General features: G+C 39.2%; 1 protein-coding gene across 4 annotated transcripts in view; it reads left to right on the top strand.

Annotated features, from left to right (window-relative positions):
• Nucleotides 1–19,084, top strand: part of DYNC1I1 (dynein cytoplasmic 1 intermediate chain 1) — a 303,858-nt gene that overhangs the window by 25,866 nt on the left and 258,908 nt on the right. For 2 of the 4 annotated variants that reach the window (XM_059171178.1, XM_059171180.1), the window contains exons 2-4: nucleotides 5,340–5,456; nucleotides 12,435–12,549; nucleotides 15,262–15,403. In XM_059171178.1, the coding sequence (XP_059027161.1) occupies nucleotides 5,349–5,456; nucleotides 12,435–12,549; nucleotides 15,262–15,403 (365 nt within the window). In that variant the 5' untranslated portion in view covers nucleotides 5,340–5,348. The remainder of the gene's footprint in view (nucleotides 1–5,339; nucleotides 5,457–12,434; nucleotides 12,550–15,261; nucleotides 15,404–19,084) is intronic. The other 2 variants (XM_059171179.1, XM_059171181.1) reach the window with 1 other exon arrangement.

Genomic DNA, 19,084 nt, shown 5'->3' on the forward strand with positions numbered 1-19,084 from the left:
CTCATTCTGATTATATTGCTACTAAATCAATTGCATGCTCTACCTTTAGTGTATTTCTCACTGTAATGCTTATTGAATGATGTCAGTGACTGTTGAATGAGAACTTTGGTTATTGAATGAGGATGGACTTAGCGATGGGGGAAAGAGTTGACAGGATTAAAAAAAAGGTAATAACAATAATAGTAGAAAAAGAAGAGGAGGAGGGAAAAAAAGGGAAGTAGAGAAGGGGGAGGAAGAAGAGGAGAAACAGCTTTCTGTTTCTAAATCTGAAGATCTAACTACTTGGATTCATTTGCCAGGCATCACTGTAAGCTTTTAACTTGCATTGATTCATTTACTTGGATCAAATGGCCTTTTACTTGGATCAGAGATGGGTTGAAGCAAAAGTTATGAGAACTGAGACATTTGGTGGAGGTGAGTTATCATGAAGCAAGGGAATAAAGAGTAAACCAGGGTTAAGGGAACTGGGTTAGCTACAAATATTTTATGCCACAAACGCGCTTCTATTTAGATTACTTTGAATTTCTCCATCTAATTTGTTGAACTACTCCTAATATTTCCACTGCAATCTATGATTTATATTTTGAATCAAAAGTAGAGATTTTCCCCAAATTGTATAGCTTGTCCTCATTAGTCTTGTGTTTGTTTACGAGACCTGTTTTCTAAAACAGTATAAACGTTAGATGTCGATGTTTTAATCTTGGACAATGTGATGTTACAAAGGAGTTGTTTTTCTTCTGTTGTTGTTCAGTTCAGTCATCTTCCTATGTCCTTAAACCTTATTAAGCATTTGTTATTTCATTTTCCTCTCTGTGGTTTTTTGTTTTATTTTTTGCCATTTCCCTTAGAATATTAGTCTTTGTTATTGGTTTCTAAGAGATCATTTATGCCTGAGGATGTTAACCGTTTGTCATGCCTTGCAAATGAAGTACCATGGTTTCTTGCCAACATTTTAGTGTGATGTTTTACTTTTTGGTTGCACAGACGTTGTGTATTGAAATATAATAATGTTCTGCATTTAAAAAAAAAAAAAAGGAAATCCGAAGTAGGGAAATGAAATTTGACCAAAAAAAAAAAAAATTATAGGGGTTGAGGATTTGTGTATGGAGCTCAGAGGAATAGAGTAGCTGATTTGAACTTTTGGATCTCTCTGGTTGTGGTGGGACAGATAACCTGGGGGAAAAGAAAAGAAAGAAAAGTGGTGAAATGGAATTGTACACAGTGATGGAAGAGCTGGAGAATTTGCGGGAGACTGAGGGTTGCGATGCAGAAGTGGAAAAAGCTATGAAGCATGGGTTGGGTAAGAAAGTGTAGGCAAGGGGAATGTCACCAACGGAAAACGCCTTTGGAATATCAGACCCTGTGATGAGGAGGGCTGAGCAGGCATCATAAAGGTGGATCATCTGACCTCAGAATGGATGTAGTTGCTGAGGCTGAGCTGTAATTGGCTCTAAGCCAGGACGGAGTTAAGCTGTAGTTGGCTGGTGGGTGGCAGACGGGCTTGATGATCAGACAGGGAGGAGACCCACATACACCCAGAGGTGGGTTTGATTTCTCTACTTGACCCCTTGCCAGCTTGAGATGAAAGAAGCCAGCTCTTGTGTGCATGAAGTAAGTGAGCAACAATTAGCAGCTGGCCGCTCTGGCTCTTATTTTCTTAAACTGAGAGCGTTGGGATTGCCTTTGCAATGACCTGCATTCGCCACAGGAAGCCCTATAACTCACGTCACCCGTGCTTTGATCTGCAATTTGCCTTGCTTGATGTGCAGGAAGATTGAGTGAGTCAGAGCGGCAAGTCCTCCCTGGAAGGCCTGTGGAGCTCAGCGCTGACACTGCATTTCATGTCCCTGTTGCAGCCATTTACTACGTGTGAAGGCCCATTCATTGACCCTAATGTGGACTTTCCAAACCCCTTGCGAGGTGTTCTCTTGAGGTTTCTTATTCTCCTAGGTGTTGATGCAAAGTGTCTATTTTGAAGTAGATCCAAAAAATCCGTCAGTGAAAGGTACTCTCTAGCTGTCTTTTGCCACTGTGGCTCTACAGCTTCTAAAAAGTGAAGTGTGTTATTTGAAACATCACTACCTCATATTTTTTAAAAGTTCCCCTTGGTGTTTTTGTTGTTTATTTAAAAAATTTTGGCTCTGTGGCTGGTAACACCAACTGAAATGACCAACGTTCAGACACATTTATTAGTTGTAAGAAGAACTTTGCCTCTGCAGAAATGTACGGAAAATCTATATTATTTCCTACTCATGAATGAAGTTTTACTACAAAACCATGACAAATATACGATGTTGTAATTACATGGTTTGTTCCTTCATGAGCATAGTGGATAGCTGGTGTTGTGACAGGCCTTTTTGGTGGACCAGAGGAAGGCCAATGAGTTTTCTCTGAGAAGTTTCCACTGGCTGAGGCTAGCACCAAATGACACACCTATGCTGTAGGTGTGATTGGACATTTCATGTCTGACATTTCTGACAGCCAAAAAAAATCAGTCAAAAATGAAATGCAAATCTTCCCACAGGGGAAGAAAGAGAAGCTGTCACTTCTCAGGCGGCTTCTGGAATTAGGTTCTAATTTTCTCCTGCCGGGATTTTTGCCCACTGGTGTTAAAAATTATTGGCAAATAATATTTTAGTGACCAACTTGACTTTTATCAGCTCCACGGTTTCTCTTGGAAAAAAAAAATATATATCTGAAGATCTAAGTACTTGGATTCATCTTCTTCCACGTTAGCCATCAACTGGAGCCGGACAGAACTGCCTCCTTCAGGCAGGTGCTTCCTCTAGGGCTGCCCTTCGTCCTGACTTTGCTTCTTCATGTGGTCTGCCCGGCTCCCGCAGGACCCAGAGTGTGTGACTCAGATTTCAACTTGGTAGGTGGATGACTCAGAACTCTGCGCCCCAGTTCCAGTTCCCATCCAGCTTCTCTTCCCATCTATAGTATTTTATCTATGTTTTCTTCCTGCCCAGAAACTCCGCTGACACCCAAATTACAGCCTGCTACATGTTGTTTCATGATTTCCTTCTTGCCTCCTCTTCTCAACTCCACTGTCATCCTCCTTGGCTCTTTCAAAGGGGGGTTGTTACTGAATCTTCCTCGTTGGCTTCCATACCCAAAGGCTACCAAGAGCTACTTCTTCCTTCTCCGTGCGCTTTCATCCGCCCACCCTCCCCCCACTCTGCCTCTCCCTCCTCCTGCCGCCATCCCAGTGCAGGTGCAGTCGCTCCAGACTGATGTTGGCACCAGCCTCCCAGCAGCTTGCCTTAGTTCCAGTTTCTGCTCCTGTCTGTTTCCCAGACAGGGACAAGAATAGGCATAAGCAAATTCCATCTTTATTTTGTCACTTTCCCATTCAGAAAGCTGCAGCGATTTCCCATCTCTCATGACGCCAAATGGAATTTACTTTTCTGTTTTCCCAAGGCTTCCCCTGTTGTCCCACATACCCATTCTTACCAACCAAAGTTTATATTTTTCTGGGCTTGGATTCATCCACGTCTCTTTGCTGGCTGGTTCCCATGCTATAGGTCTTAGCCTGTCTGTATCTTCCCTTCTTTGCTAGTTCCGACCTCCTGTGATATCCAGCCCATATTCTACCTCCTCCTCAAAGCATACTCTTGCTCATTCTAGTAGATCTTAATTACTCCTTTGCTTTGCATTCTGCCTAAACTTGTGCATTGGGGTCAGCAGAATGGATTGACTCTGCTGCCTTAGGTCTTGCTGAGCCTCCATTATCCAAATTGCAAACAAGGCATTAATCAAAATACTGGTCCCCTTGGATTGTTCTGATTAAATGTGATAATAAGATAAAAACGCCTAGCACTTAGCAATCCATAAGCCAGTATCGCAGAGAACATCTCCAGCTGCACCACATGCCTACGAAGTTGAATTATGTAGTCCTTGAAGGAGACAATCTGGTTTTGCTCATCTTTGTACTCTGATGTCTTATAAAGTGCTGAACACGTATTAGTTATTCAATAATTTTTGTTGAAAAATGAAGATAGGATGTGATCATGAATTGATTACAAAGATTGATTATCGTGATTACTACTGGTGTATATCATAAGTCTTTGCCGTCACACTGTGAGTAGGAATATGTATAGTAGTTAGCACAGTATGTTTCTCAGCTGTGTGTGTTCCTTGGGAAGTGTGTCTTAGGGTGACTACAGGTTTTCAATTACCTACCTTCTAGAGGCAGTGGCAGGAAGTTTGAAGCATTTTTTGCTGTTTTGTATTCTTTGTTTTTTTTTTTTGCCTTTCATTGCTCTGTCATCTACTGAGGGATTCATTATATATTCATCATAGCTGCATATAAATAATATGGAAATTAATACTCATGACATTTACGGATGTGTGTGTGTGTGTGTGTGTGTTTTCTTTATTTTAGGAATTTGGGTCAGAGAGGGTTTCTTCATTTCTCAGTGCTTCCCTTTTCTTAGTTTCCAATTCAGAGCACAAAAGAAACAAATATAATCATTGGCAATTTGGTGAGTCTTTTCCAAACTCATTTTACTTGCAAATATTTCTGGCACCCTCACCACCGGCTTCACCATCCCCATTAACGTTAAAATTAAATTTCATCCAGATAAATTCCCCAAGAACTTGCCATGGTGTTAGCTACTGTTTCCTGTGTTCATAAACATTTTTGGGCCGTGGAAAGTGCCAGGATAAGTATAATCACATTCAGTATGCAAATCAAGCTTTTATAGAAATAGGATTGTATTGGAGATGAAATTAATTGTGACAGTTCAGGAGGAATTTTACCGAAAAAGAAGATTAACACGTTAGGTCTTTAGCGGCTGTCTTCCCTGATGCATATAATGTTAGGCGAAATGAAATCTCTGTGCCCCGGCTCAGTGGAGACATGGTTATTGAGTCCATAGATATTTGAGCAGGACACATCTCTAAGGGTTCATGACAGCCTGTTTTCTTTTCTCAGTGTGGGGATGAATTGGTTCATTTTCATCTGAATTGGAAGTCATGGTGAAGGTGCTTTTTTGATTCTCTTGTTTTTTTTAATTTGTTAAGAAACTTGTACAGAAAATGTCTTGCTTATTCTGAGGTTGCTATGATTCTTATCACCAGCAGAGACTATACCATTGTATTGCTTCAAATATTTATAAACACATAAATTTTGGGAAGTATTTATGTAGCGTGAGACCTAATTTGTTTCTTTGATTCTTCGACATAGGCTAAGTAATACAACCTGCTATGGTCAAAAAGTCACATTTTCAAGCTTTTGAATATTGTTTTTTGTTTTTGGTTTTTTTTTTTTTTTTTGCAGTGATAATACAGAAAAGTTATTTTTATGCATTCACATTTTTTTCTTTTCTTACAAGGAAACCAACATGTCTGACAAAAGTGACTTAAAAGCTGAGCTGGAGCGCAAAAAACAGCGCTTAGCACAGATAAGAGAAGAAAAGAAACGGAAAGAAGAAGAAAGGAAAAAGAAAGAGGTAAATACTGGGTATTGGGGTATTCCAGCGAACAAGGAAAATCATTTGATTCTGAGGGGCTGGTCAAAAGGATACAAAAAATGCTCTACGTATCATGCTTAGCGAAATAAGTCAAGCGGAGAAAGATAACTATCATATGATCTCCCTGATATGAGGAAGTGGTGATGCAACATGGGGGCTTAAGTGGGTAGGAGAAGAATAAATGAAACAAGATGGGATTGGGAGGGAGACAAACCATAAGTGACTCTTAATCTCACAAAACAAACTGAGGGTTGCTGGGGGTCGGGGGTTGGGGGAAGGGGGGTGGGGTTATGGACATTGGGAGGGTATGTGCTTTGGTGAGTGCTGTGAAGTGTGTAAACCTGGCGATTCACAGACCTGTATCCCTGGGGATAAAAATATATGTTTATAAAAAATGAAAAATTTTAAAAAATGCTCTAGAAGAATCCTTTTGTGATTTTTGAATAAAATGAGTGGATATCTACATACTCAGATGCCCAAGGTCATTGTCACCTGCTATGTGCTGTTGGTCAACCATCACCCATGGGCCAGAGGTACCCAAGCCCAGGTTCACCCCAGACTTGAGTAGAACACTGGAAGTGGTCTGTGAAATCTCTACTGTTAGATATTTCTTAACCTTTCTGTAACTTGGTTTCTTATCCTTAAAATGGGAATAGTAATATATTTTTTGTGGGGTTTTGAGAATTAAAAGAGTTAATCTTTTAAAGCACTTAGTAGTACCCAGGTTCTGCTTAGTGTTTAATATGTGTTAGTTTTAAGAAAAAAAAAGTTAAAAAAAAAAAAAACTACCAGCAGAACATTTTAGGAGAAAAATACAAAAATAATGCCAGTGGATTTCCATGGCTTCCTAAGGGGTATGAGTTTTTCGGGGTAAAACAAGGATTGTAGCTCCGACAGAAAGAAAGCTGCATTTCCCTCCCTTGGCGAAAGGGTAGATAGGATCGTAATCGACTCTGCTCCATGGACAGAAAACTATGACATATTAAGGCTAGGAGAGATTTTAGAGACTTTCCACTGAAACCCTTCTTTATGTCAACAAAGCAACAGAAACCCAGGAATGAAATGTAGCTTTTCTGCCTGTCACACCCAGATTCCAGGGCTCTTGCTCCCCAATTCTGTGTGTTGCCCGCATATCATGTTTTCTTCTACTATCTCCATCCAACAGATGATTTATTTTTAATTCTCCAATTTGTCGTGGTCACGTGGAAATAGCCCACATCTTGGACAAAAACCAGACGCCAAAGGTAGTTTCGAATAGCTTTCTGAGAAGGAAACTTGATATAGTGTGATACACTTTGTGTGTTTAGAAACCAGAGCAGCTTCTGTACTCCAGAGTTCTTCTGTAAGGATAAAGAAAATGTGTTTTGATGTCTTCCAATCTAAATAAGTGCTGTTTCATACAATAAGGCTGGGAGACCAAGGTAACAGATTTATAACAATTGTTTTTCAACAAAGTAAAACATAATTGCCATTGCGTTTTAGCCTTCTGGCATCTCGCATCTCTCTGTTCCATTATACTTTGATTGATGCCCTGGTTTATTTTGTCCTTGACAGTGCACATAACATTTTTCTCTTGGAGATCTTTGCTGTGATATATGCAGTCTTTGAGTGAGGGAGAGGTGAGAATTGACAAGGAATGGCTATTCATTTCCACGCAGAGCCAAAAAAAGCATTCGGTTATTATGCTTCCTTTCCTTCAAATGTCAACACTTACTATAGTTTTAAAGCACCTGTTATCCTTTACTAATAACCAGTTTCCTTTTAAACTGACATTCTAATATCCAACTTGAATTTCATAGAATTACTACAAAATGTGATGTGGTATGGGAAATCTGGCTCCAAATTATGCTGTCTGCTTCATCTTTGCTATTTTCCACATTTGGGAGGAAATTACAGGCAAACAAGACTGATCGAAACAGGCCACCCTTTTTGTTTCTGTACCAAGCAGCTTTGCCTGATGGAGATTGGGTCTGTTACACAACAGACGGAGCCCCGGGAGAGGGGCAGTGGCAGGTGGTGGGACGCGTGTTACACCTGACCTCTTCATATTCCTGGGTCTAGAATTAAAGTCACATAGTCTTAGTTTCTTCCTTTGCACAGGTTGAAGCCTGTGATACCCTAACTTTGCCTCAGGGACTCCTGTGCCATTCAGAGCCCTCATTTTTCATCTCAAAGTTTTTAATTCGAAAGATCCCAGTGGGGCCAGACTTTGGGCTTCACTGGGCTATACCAACTTTAAAGCCTGTCCTGGCCCTCAGCAACCTATTTCCCTCTGCAACAGATCTTTCCTTGATTCCGCCCAAGTACCTTCTGTGGGCTCTGATGGCTTGGTGTCTCTGAGCAGATGTTGCAGTAAGACAGAGGCAGTAAAACTCAGTGATTATGTGCAGAGGATTTGGGGTTAAATGTGGCTGGGAAACCCGGCTCTGCCCTTCACAGGATGGCCTAGAGGGAGTATGGGACTTTTCTGACCCTGCTTTCCCTTTTGTAGAATAGAGAAGGGATCAGTGCCTACCTCACAGAGTTCTGTGAGGAGGATATGAGAAACTCCTGGGGAGCAGGGAGAGGTACACAGGAACTGGTCAGTAAGAAATGGCTGATATTCCACTTCTGAGATTGACTACCAGAGTAGGAGAATGCCGCCCGTAACAGTTGGCTTCTTTGTTTATCGGGATCCTGCAGACGAGGCCATCTTCCAAAAAATGCCCCACTTTTTGGAGAGTCTTTTAATTCAAGGCTTCGGGTTTCCTGGAATTATAGCATTTTGCAGCTACAAGAAACCTGAAAATATTCTGATCTTTTTTTTTTTTTTTTTTTCAAATGAGGAAACTAGGCCCCAGAAGTCTAAATCTTAGAGGTAGTAGCCCCCACTTATTTCCAGGCTCAGCAAGGATCCCCTCTTCCAGCACATGGTCCCAAAGAGAAAAAGAAGGGGTCATTCTTTCCTTTTCCTTTTTTTTTTTTTAACCCTTTCTCCAGTTTGTAGCGATTATCGGGTCCTGGACAGACACAACTGCATTCTCTTTTCTTCCCCACCTCCTTTCTCCCTAAATCCACATTCTAAGCAGTCTCAACTACATACATGTCACCTGTGGGCCAGCCACACTGTCTCTTGATGGAGAGTTTATGAATATTCTCCTCTGCTTGTACCATTCTCCCGCTTCTCTCTATTGTCCTTCACATGGCTGTTAACTCCATGTCTCTCTGTTGTCCCCTCAAATGTTATAACCTCCAGAAAGCCTTCTCTGATACTTTTCTCCCCAGCCCCATGACTAGTTAGTCCTGCCCCTAGCCTTGACCTTATCAAACCATTTAGCACAGAGCATTGTATTTGCATCTTCACTTGTCTTTGTCTCCCAATAGACTTCAGGGTTCTGAGGACAGGGCTGGTGTTTTTCATTAAGTCAATGTCTAGTAAAGATTGGGCCACATAGTAGGACTTCAGTAAAGGATTACAGAGTGAGTGCATGAATGAACACAAACTAGAGAGCACAAGTCTGGGATGTGGCTCACAGACACCCTTTCCAAACATCTGGAATTTTTTCCTACAGGTATTATTGGAAATTTTGATCTTGAGTCTATGGGATGCTCCAGGCAGATGTCACTGATTCCTTTTTAAGTTTAAGATTTTCTAGTTTTTGTGGTGTTGGTAGAGAGTTACAAATAGCCTTCATCCAACAGGTTGGATTTTCTTAACTCTCGTTAGGCTTATATTTTAAATAAAGTAAATTTAGACTAGAAAGGGACAAAAATGCTTTTTAATGGTAATCTGAGTGACTGTTTTTACCATGACTGAAAATTGGTGTGATTTAGGACCACCACGGTTGATTATCTCCACAGAATCTAGAAAACTGTACATGTATAAAGTTACCACTCTGCTGCTTTGGATGTCAGCGGCTTTCTTGGTTGTGGTATTATGGAAGAAATCTGATTTTAAAATAAATAAAATGGCTACCATTTAAGATTCAGACCCAATTTCAGGAAAAATTGGCTTTAATGTCATGAGGTGTGCTTCAGGGGGCCACCCTGAAGTTCGGTCTTATCCTTGGCTTTCTGCTGAATCGCTGTAAGCTGGGATGGACGGAGGCTTCCTGGCCTGTCCTCACTTGTTCCTTTAATAACTATGGAGCCGTCTTTGAAAAACTGACTGACAATTCTCAGCTGACAAATTTTCTTTCTTTGATTTTCCTCTCTGGGTCTCAGCTGTAATTACTCTTCACAAACAGAAATATCATTTGCTGGGAAAGATACCTAGCACATTTTTTAATTGCTAGCACTGCAAAATCACTCCTATTGAGCCATTAAAATAGATTAGGATTCTGTTGTAATTATATAGGGAAAATCTAAACTTTCATGACTAATGTACTTGGTATAGCTCACTGCCTTGGATGGAGTAACTATTTAGTTCAAGGTACAAATTGGTAACAGTTAGGAATTGCCTTAATTTCCAGTAAGCTCCAGTCTAATTGTGCATCTTTCATGGTCACCTTTGAGTGCTGTTAGCTTCTGTTACATCTAGATGGACGTTAAACCTATTCATATTTGTCGTGATATTGCCTCTTTCCTGAAGGTAGAAGGCAGAGAATGAGTTATAGAGGCACCTAATAAGAAAAGGAAGGACATTTTGGAGGTGGAGTTCAGAGGTACAGTTTTTTAGCATATGCAACATGGTTATGCATGTTGACGTGTGAGTTACCCTCTTGCGCGTTTCTTGACTGCTTAATGATTAAAGTTAGAAAACATTAAAAAAAATTCTGTGCTTCTCTGCATAGGACATACATGACAGAAGTTAGAGATGATATGTTCTACGTTCATTGGGAAGGAAAGGACAAGGCAAATCTTGTTCTGTTCACTCTGTTTACGCTCCATGAGAGCCTCTCAGTTTCATTAGCCCCAGAACTCTGTTGTCCTTCAGTAGGTTTTTGTTGAAAGAGTGAAGCAAGGTTAATGAATTTTTTTGTTGTTGCTAGGATATCCATATGGCTTTGTTAGGAGCACTGGGTCCCTGGAAGTTCAGGGTACTCCCTCTAGCAGCAGTGCTGACCCGGAGCTTGCTGACTGGTATGCAGTTGGCAGAAATTGGCCTGAAGGATATATAATTCGGAAATTCTATAGGTATAGAATAACAACGATCAAAGACAGGTATTAGTTCATTTATTCAGTACATTTTTACATGGAGCATCTAATGTGTCAGGCCGGGATCTAGAAGTGAGGATACATGGTGAGAGGAATAAAACATGGACTTGCCCTCCGTAAAGCGGGCAGTCCTGTTAGGGCTGAACTCCTCACTGTGAAGCCATCTTGTTTCCTATTGACTTCCTAAGACGGATTTTGCTTATCTTAGTTTTTGCGTTTGTGTTTCAGTTGCCATGGTGACTCCCTTCCCTTGGATTTCTTCCGCCCATCTCTCACCTCTGTGATCTGTGAATTTTGGTTGGGATCCTCACCCCGCAAGGTCCTCTTCCTCATTGTAGCTCTCTCTTGGCCTCCGTTGTGCACATACACTTTGGAACTTGCTTCAGTATTTTCTGTGTTAACACCGGAAGATAATGTGAACTTTGCTGTCTTCACAGATGGAGATGAAACCACCATTTCAGAATTTTGGGTTCCGTGAGAGCTCTCCTTGCAAGCTCTCATTCACACTCATCAGCCCCCCATAATGGCAGTTTTCCCTCTAATGACAGAGAGACTTCAAAAATAGGAGAACCTTCTAAACCTGAGGCACATAATAACACAAGTGTCAAGCCCAGCAGTACGTGCAAAGATGAGTTATGTTTATGATCAGTGTGTAGGTTATCATCTGGGAGTAAAGTGAAACTTGCATAAACTTTTTCTACTTTAGATGCCACAATGTAAATTGTGCTTCGGGGCCTTGAAATGTACTCTGCACCCTTGAAGCAGATAATACGCTTGTTAGGGTACCTAACTCAGGGAGGAAGTTGTGTCTGGTAACTGGATAATAGGTTTTTGACAAGCTTTAAGACTGCTTCGCTTTTGTAAACTCACACAGATTTGTCCCTAGGTAGTTGCACATCAAATACAATGTTACCATGTTTCAGATGTGTGACAAATGCCTTGTTGTAGTAAGTAACTATGTTAGGAAAAAGAAAAGAGACCTGAACATTTAATGACCCCAGAAACCCACCACTATTGATGTCACTGTTCTATAAAAACCACAAAGGGGGGATAGTCTCTGTCTAAGAGAGGCTTACACAGGAGGTGTTTTTGTTTTGTTTTTTTGTTTTTTTGTTTTTGTTTTTGACAGGATTTGGGAAAGAAACTTCTAAATGATTTTTCGTTCTATATTTTTCTAAATGATAATTTTTTCCTTTGAGTTAATAGGTTTAATGGAAGCCTATGAAACTCAGAATTAAGTAATGCATATCAATATTGCTCACATGCCTTAATAAATACTGTAGTCTGGTTTATTTTAAAGCATGGCAAACTTAGATCGCTGATACAAAAAGTATATTTTACAGTTACAGATTTCATAACCACTTTTATTTTTTAGCCAGAGCCCATTAATCCTTTGTTTGCATAATTCCAACATGGGGTGTGAATATTACAAACATACGCTCATCAAGAACTGATAGTATGTCTTCCCAGAAGGGACAGCGAGGTCAAAAAAAAGGAAAAAGAATTTTCTTAAAAATCCATATTCCAGTCAGAAATATTTAACCCTGATGGTTTCTTTTGAAACTGGGTGAGAGAAGCTTTCATACCATGTGACAGAGGCAGGGAAAAAAAAAAACCTCCAACCAAAAGAGAAATTACCAGGTTGGCAATTATTAAATGGAGCAGTTACAGTGTTTTTTCATCCTTTATACACACGATTATGTCTATTTAGGGCTTTTGCTTGGTCTTCACGCCATGCATTTACCATTTTCAGTTTGAGCCAGGAAAAGCATACATTTAATTCTGTTGTTAACTTTTCTTTCTGGCATCTACTCTATTCAGGCTGATATGCAGCAAAAGAAAGAACCTGTTCAGGACGACTCTGACCTGGATCGCAAACGCAGAGAGACAGAGGCTCTTTTGCAAAGCATTGGGATATCACCAGAGCCCCCTCTAGGTACTTAAGCAGTGCTACTGTTTTCTTAAATTTGCCTTGCATGGGCTATACCATGTCCAGCGTTTACTATTCTTTTATGTCTCTTTTATTTTTATTTTAAAGGAGATTCTGTGGCTTACAGTTCAGGTGTATTTATTTTTTGAATTGAGGGGGCTGGAAGGAGATGGGGGTACAGACTGTAGAGTTGGTAGCAATTTGCTGCTTGTTGACTGATTATGTGGTCAACCTTCTCTACTGCGGACGAGTAGATTATTTTATACTTGTTAGATGAGTTGCCACATGGTAAATACAAGAAATCATGGAGTTTTTTTACTTAAATTTTTCTTCATTTTCCTCACTGAATCCCAGTGTCTCTCTGCCAACCTAAATACTGTGAATCTGGTTATGAATTTCATAACCACCACAGGCATAGAGGGATGCCATGATGAAAATAGAAAGCTCAGTGGGAAATGTGAAGGAAAACTGAAAATAGGGACAGATTAGCAGCTACTTAACAAGTTTAAATTTGTTCGACTCTATTGTTGATCGTGGTTTCACTGCTAATTGGCATTCCCCCTGCAACTCCCCTCCTCCGCCAACTCATTTGTTCGTAGTTAATTGTCCATGATCTCGTTTTTTGTCAGTAGGGTTTGGATATTGAACTATTTGTTTCATTTGTGTTAAAGGTAAACCTCTACGTGATGTGTTTATTCTGTCACTTAACTATGTATCTTTCATGTGATAATTTATTTTGTTTTTTTTTATCCATTTGCTTTCCATACATTTCAGGGTAATCTTAGGGTGTCTGTAAAACTACACGATGCCCAATATAGTTAAAAAAAAAAAAAAAGAAGGAAAGAAACTTTAAAAATAATGTATATTTTAAAAGGTAGTATCAAGTCTCCATTTCAAAATGTTTCATTTTCTTTGAATCCCATCATTGGCTTTTATATTAAAATAAGTTTTCATTTATTTCCATAGTTACTTAAATGAGGAATAAAAGTTATCCCATGTATGACAAAATGACAAGTATTTTATAAATGTAAATTTATTAAGCCTATGAATTATTTAGTATTGGTGCATATAATCTAATATACACACATAAACCTAAACCACCATAAAAAAGCATTTTATACAGAATCTCAGTTTGTATTAGGTAAAATCCTGTGTCTCACAATAGTAGAAGAAGCCCCTATAAGATGTTGATTAATCTGTTTGGCTTCTTTATGGTCTAGAAGATGTAACCTGTGGGATGTTTGACTGATGGGCCTTCTTTGAAGAGCTGATAGACTTTTTAGTACTTATTTGACCTGTGGCATAATTTAGACGCTTTACAATAATCCTTTATAGTTTTGCCTCAAAAAGGCTTTTGAGATTCTGTTGCAGTGTGAGCACTGGTCAGACACCATAGTGATATGTCCTGCTTTCCTCTCTCCTATGTAATGCCACCAATTAAACTCTCAGGACAAAACAGTTACATATTTCTAAACCATGACCACCATGACCGAATTCTGAGCTACCCCTGCATTCGTGCCAGGGCACCTGGCAGGAGTAGAGCCCATTTTCAGTTTTCATCCATCTCTCCAACTTACCCTCTGACTTCCTGCAGCGGGTAATCAGCAAATTAATTGTGGGACCACATGAAATTCCTAGTTTCTTGACAGATCCGCCATTGTGTTACAGGATTTGAACAAAATAGTTAAGCCCTTTAGTCTATTAAATAAATAAAAGGAAATTGCACATGATTGAAACCAAATGGGAGTCCACACTTCTGTACTGAAGTTCCTCTCTGCCCATATGGCTTCTTTGGCATGTGGGTATTGAGAGCCCATTGAATTCATCTGGCCTGGAGCCATCTTGGCTATTTGGTGCAGCTTCTATCAGAAGGACATTTGGCTTGTACCTGAAGAATGGAGAAAAGGAAAATACATTTGCATTTCCTGTAGCTTTTTTTCTTTTCTATCCTGGCTCTCACACGGTCAGCTTGCACTGACCTCCCTCTTTGAGCTTCTCTCCTGTCTTCAGAAAGACAGTTGACTTCTGTGCCTGTGGCTGTGCCTTCCAGGGCTGCCAGAGGCAAAGGAAAACAAGTTCCCCAGCCCAGTAAAGAATACAATGGGATGAAACTATTAATTAAATGTAAAAATAAAGCAGCCTGGCATTTCCCTTTGTTTTGAAAGAGATTTTTAAATTGCCAGGTTCCCCGTTTAGCCTTCCTGTATCTGTCACTTAGTCTCTCAGAGCCAGTGCAGTTTGCGTTCCGTAGAGAATGGACTGCCCTCCAATGTAGACATGCAACAGTCTTGATTGACTCTCCCTGGCCATTTAAAATTAGTCAGAATTACTTATTTCATAATCTTTCAAAGTTTTATAGACACCCATTTTACTTTTTAACAGGTCACATCTATGCTAACAAAATTAAGTGGAGAATTGGAATTATCCGGATAGTTCACTCTAGAAAGATATTTGACTTGAAATATCTGGGTAGCTGTTTTGATTCTCCATTTCACTTTGTTAAGGTGGACATGGCCTTAGAATCCCAAAGTTAATTTTATCTAAATTCATTTCAAATTTGAAGTTCCAAAATATGAAAAATTCACTTGACTTTCTTCCTTTTCTTTCCTTTTTTTTTTTTTTTTTCCCCCCTTTATCCCATCTTAATCTCTCCTGGCCATACAACCATTTTAATTTGGGCCCATTTGTTTTTATCTGTCTGACACTGCTCTTCCCCAGTGCAGTCGCTGCATTTTTTAACATGGGATACCTGTTATTTTCATTATTTAGTCCCAACCCCTATGTCTCCCTCCTCGAAATCAGTGAGCACTCCTAGTGAAGCTGGAAGCCAAGACTCAGGAGACCTGGGACCACTAACAAGGTAAGAACTGTCCCTTTACAAAGGCCACAGTGGATGTCAATAATATTAGAAAAGAGAGAACTAAGAAAACCAGTGCCACTCTGTGGTATGCTGTTAAATGTCCATGAATACCCTGCCGCTTTATGTTTAAGTTGATGGTGGCTTGCATTTTAGTGGTATAGAAATGATTTTGAACGGTAGAAATGATAAACTTAGATGTTTCTATGAATGGGCTAATTCAACACCATGTGTCTTGTTTGACAAACACAAACACATCCATTAGCTTCAGCTTAAAAAAAGAAAGAGAAGGACCAAAGGCAAATGGAATATATATCCAGCTTCTCATTATTCTACTTTGGTTTTGGTTTCCATGGGAATTTTTGTGAAGTGAACACTGAGATGCTCTAACCCTAAATTTAATTTTTTAAGCATGTGGTTTATTGGCTTAATAGAGTTGACTAATTTGAGAACTTGGTCCCCAGAGTGTTTTTATTATCGTTACTAAATTTTATGATCGTCAGCACTGACTGTTCTGTTTTGTGACTCAACTGCCAAATTTTTATTACACTGTGTATACTCAAAGCATTATGAAACTTCTGAAAATGGACCTATAGATGTTTTCTAATTTGACCACTGAAGGCGTATCCAAAGTTAAAGATGTGAAGAGGGAAAAGAGAAGTCTCATTAATATGCGTAGAGTCATGCTAACTTCCTTAATCCAGTGGCCTTCGATAAGATGGCCACATCCTGGGGCACATAGACAGGTGATATAAACAGGCAGGGTGGGGGTTCTGTGGCAACTGGTCACGAAATGCCCTTTTATAAAGGCCAGATGGTGTCCTCACAGCTCAGGCTGGTTGAGCTCATGTGGGAATATGGACCCAATTTTTCTACATCTTTCAGTTTTTCTTGAGAAGCTAAAAATTCAAGTTTTTATCCAATAGTCTCCTAAATGTTAAATGTTAATGGCTTTGTTAAAGTAGCTGTGGGCCAGATTTCACCTGTGGGCTGGCAATTTGTGAACTCTGTCTTTGACTCTTAATTTTTAAAAAATTATGAAATACTTTACTAAAATTTCAAATGAAAGAAGAAAGAATCATCTGCTATACTACTGTTCTAACAAATCAGCCTTTGCCTTGTCTATATACCTTTCAATCCTTGTGCACCTGTGTACATTTCTTGCTACCATGTGTGTTCCTGGATGCAAGGTATAAAATTTTGAATTTTTCTTTTTCCATTTAACACATTATCATAAGCATTACCTGTTGAAAGTGCATTGTGTCCCTATAGGCCTAGGAAATTTTGGTAGAGATAAAGGAGGGAATTCAGAATAGTCTAGTAGTAGCCTGAGTTATAGGGTTTTAGTGTGCGTTTGTGTGTATGTGTGTGTGTGCTTCTTTTTTTCTTTCTGAAACCAACATGTAGATAAGACTGGCATTGTCTCACCGTATCTGTCTATTGGCATGTTTCAGAATCTAGTGTTTTATTTTAATAGGGCATTTGGAAACCAGTGGACACTGCTTTCAGTGTGGGGAGAATGGAAGTAGAGGTTTTCATGGGCACCAGGCTGGTTTATTTTAGCAGATCGCCTTTCCGATTTGAGGGCAGCACATGTCTTCTCTCATCTTTTGGTTTGAACACTTCAAAAGGTCTTTGAGGGGAGGAAAAAAAGTAACAATAACACAGTTATATAAGATCTAACATTTGTACAAGAGTTGGCACTATATAATTACATTCCTTAGGGGGTCCACTGGCCTATCATTAAGTTAATATATTTGCCTACTTCTATACAATGCTGGTGTGGTGTCATTAACACTTCACTTCAAGGAGTGCAGTTGGCAGCATTAAAGTCCATTACTGACTTCACACTTGGTGAGCTCTTTTGAAAACTTTCTAGAGAAAGTTGTCCTATGCTGTTAGTGCTCTGGGGACAACAGCAAATATTTCTTCTCCAAAACAGCACTCTTCTTTGCCCACGTATATGCCTTTTTTTTTTTTTTTTTTTTTTGGTAACTTAGTGAATCACTTTGGAAGAGGTGAATCACAAATCCCAATGAACTTGAATTCTTGATAGGAACATTCTGGCAAGGATGGTCAATAAGACGTGAATGAACAAATCCCTTGCTGAGCGTGGGTTTCATAGGAATGCAAGAAAAACGGCATTGGGGAAATGATGATTCTCAGAAAAACTGAACACAAATTTTGCCTCAGGAGAAGATATTAGGACTAGCTAAGTAAACCCTGCCCTTATTTTGGACTAAGGAAAATTCCATGTAAATTCATGTTTTTGTTTCCATAAATAGATAGGAGAGTTAAATTTCAGAAGAACATTATACTTCAGTTTTTAAAATTCCAGTTGGAACATATTTTTCTGTAGAAGAAACATCTTTGAAAACAATTACTATTAACCTTAACACTTCATAAAACATAGGACTGGGAAAAGAGCTTGCTAAATCCTAAGAGTACAATTCTGTAGTCACAAATTTGCTGAAGTGTGTGGAATTTGGGCTCTTTGAAAAGTGGAAAATCTTTCAGAAGATAACTCAGAAATCAAATGAACACATCTGGTCCTACGAAAAGGTGCACATATATTCTGTCATCCATGTGCCAGAATCTCAAACCAAAACTGAAATTTTCTCTACAGAGCCAAAACTGACAAACAGTTCTTATGCAACCCCCTAATTTGCAAACTGGCACACTCTATATGCCCTGTTATACTAAAAAGGTTAAAACAGGGTTTTAACAAAATCAAGTATAAAGAAAATTCCTTTTATTGATTTTTAAGATCAATTGAGTTAATGTTTTAAAATCTAATAGAAGGTAGAAATATATAATCATTTTTCAATTATACTAGTGTAATTTAATTTTAAAGGGTTAGTTTGTTTTGCAGTTTCTGCTTCTGTTGCCGTCACCTGCTTCTCATTTACAATTTACATTTGTGGAATTTTTCTTTCTCTTAATTTTGGTAGAAGCAATTAATCATTGCTCAGTTAATGATACTGGGCAAAGAACAAGCTCTTAGAAATTTAAAAAAAATCAATTTTATTAATAAAACATTTGAAAGCCTAGTTTTACTTACAGATTTTAAAATCCTGGATATACTATGTACAACTGAAATCCAACACAATATTAAGAAGGTATTACACGGGGCTGCCTGGGTGGCTCAGTGGGTTAAGTCTCTACCTTCAGCTCAGGTCATGATCTCAGGGTCCTGGGATCGAGTCCCGCATAGGGCTCTCTGCTAGGCAGGGAGCCTGCTCCCTTCTCCCTATCTCTCTCTCTCTCTCTCTCTGCTAAAAAAAAAAAAAAGAAGGTATTATGCTATGATTAACTAGTATTGATTAAAAACTTCAAGGATATTTTGTTTTGTTTTTTAAAGATTGATTCTATTTATTTATTTGAAGATTTGATTTATTTATTTGACAGACAACACAAGTAGGCAGAGAAGCAGGCAGAGAGAAAGGAGGAAGCAGGCTCCCTGCTGAGCAGAGAGATCCATGTGGGGCTCAATCCCAGGACCCTGGGATCATGACCTGAGTCGAAGGCAGAGGCTTAACCCACTAAGCCACCCAGGTGCCCCCCAAAATTCAAGGATATTTTAGTATAAGAAAACAGGTTGTTGTAATTCAGCATATAGAAAAGGTCCAATAAGAAAAAAGTGATCATGGTCGGATATAGTTTAATGATACTTGTGAAATTAAA

Source organism: Mustela lutreola, chromosome 4, assembly GCF_030435805.1.
Source record: "Mustela lutreola isolate mMusLut2 chromosome 4, mMusLut2.pri, whole genome shotgun sequence".
In the NCBI taxonomy this organism is placed as follows: domain Eukaryota; kingdom Metazoa; phylum Chordata; class Mammalia; order Carnivora; family Mustelidae; genus Mustela; species Mustela lutreola.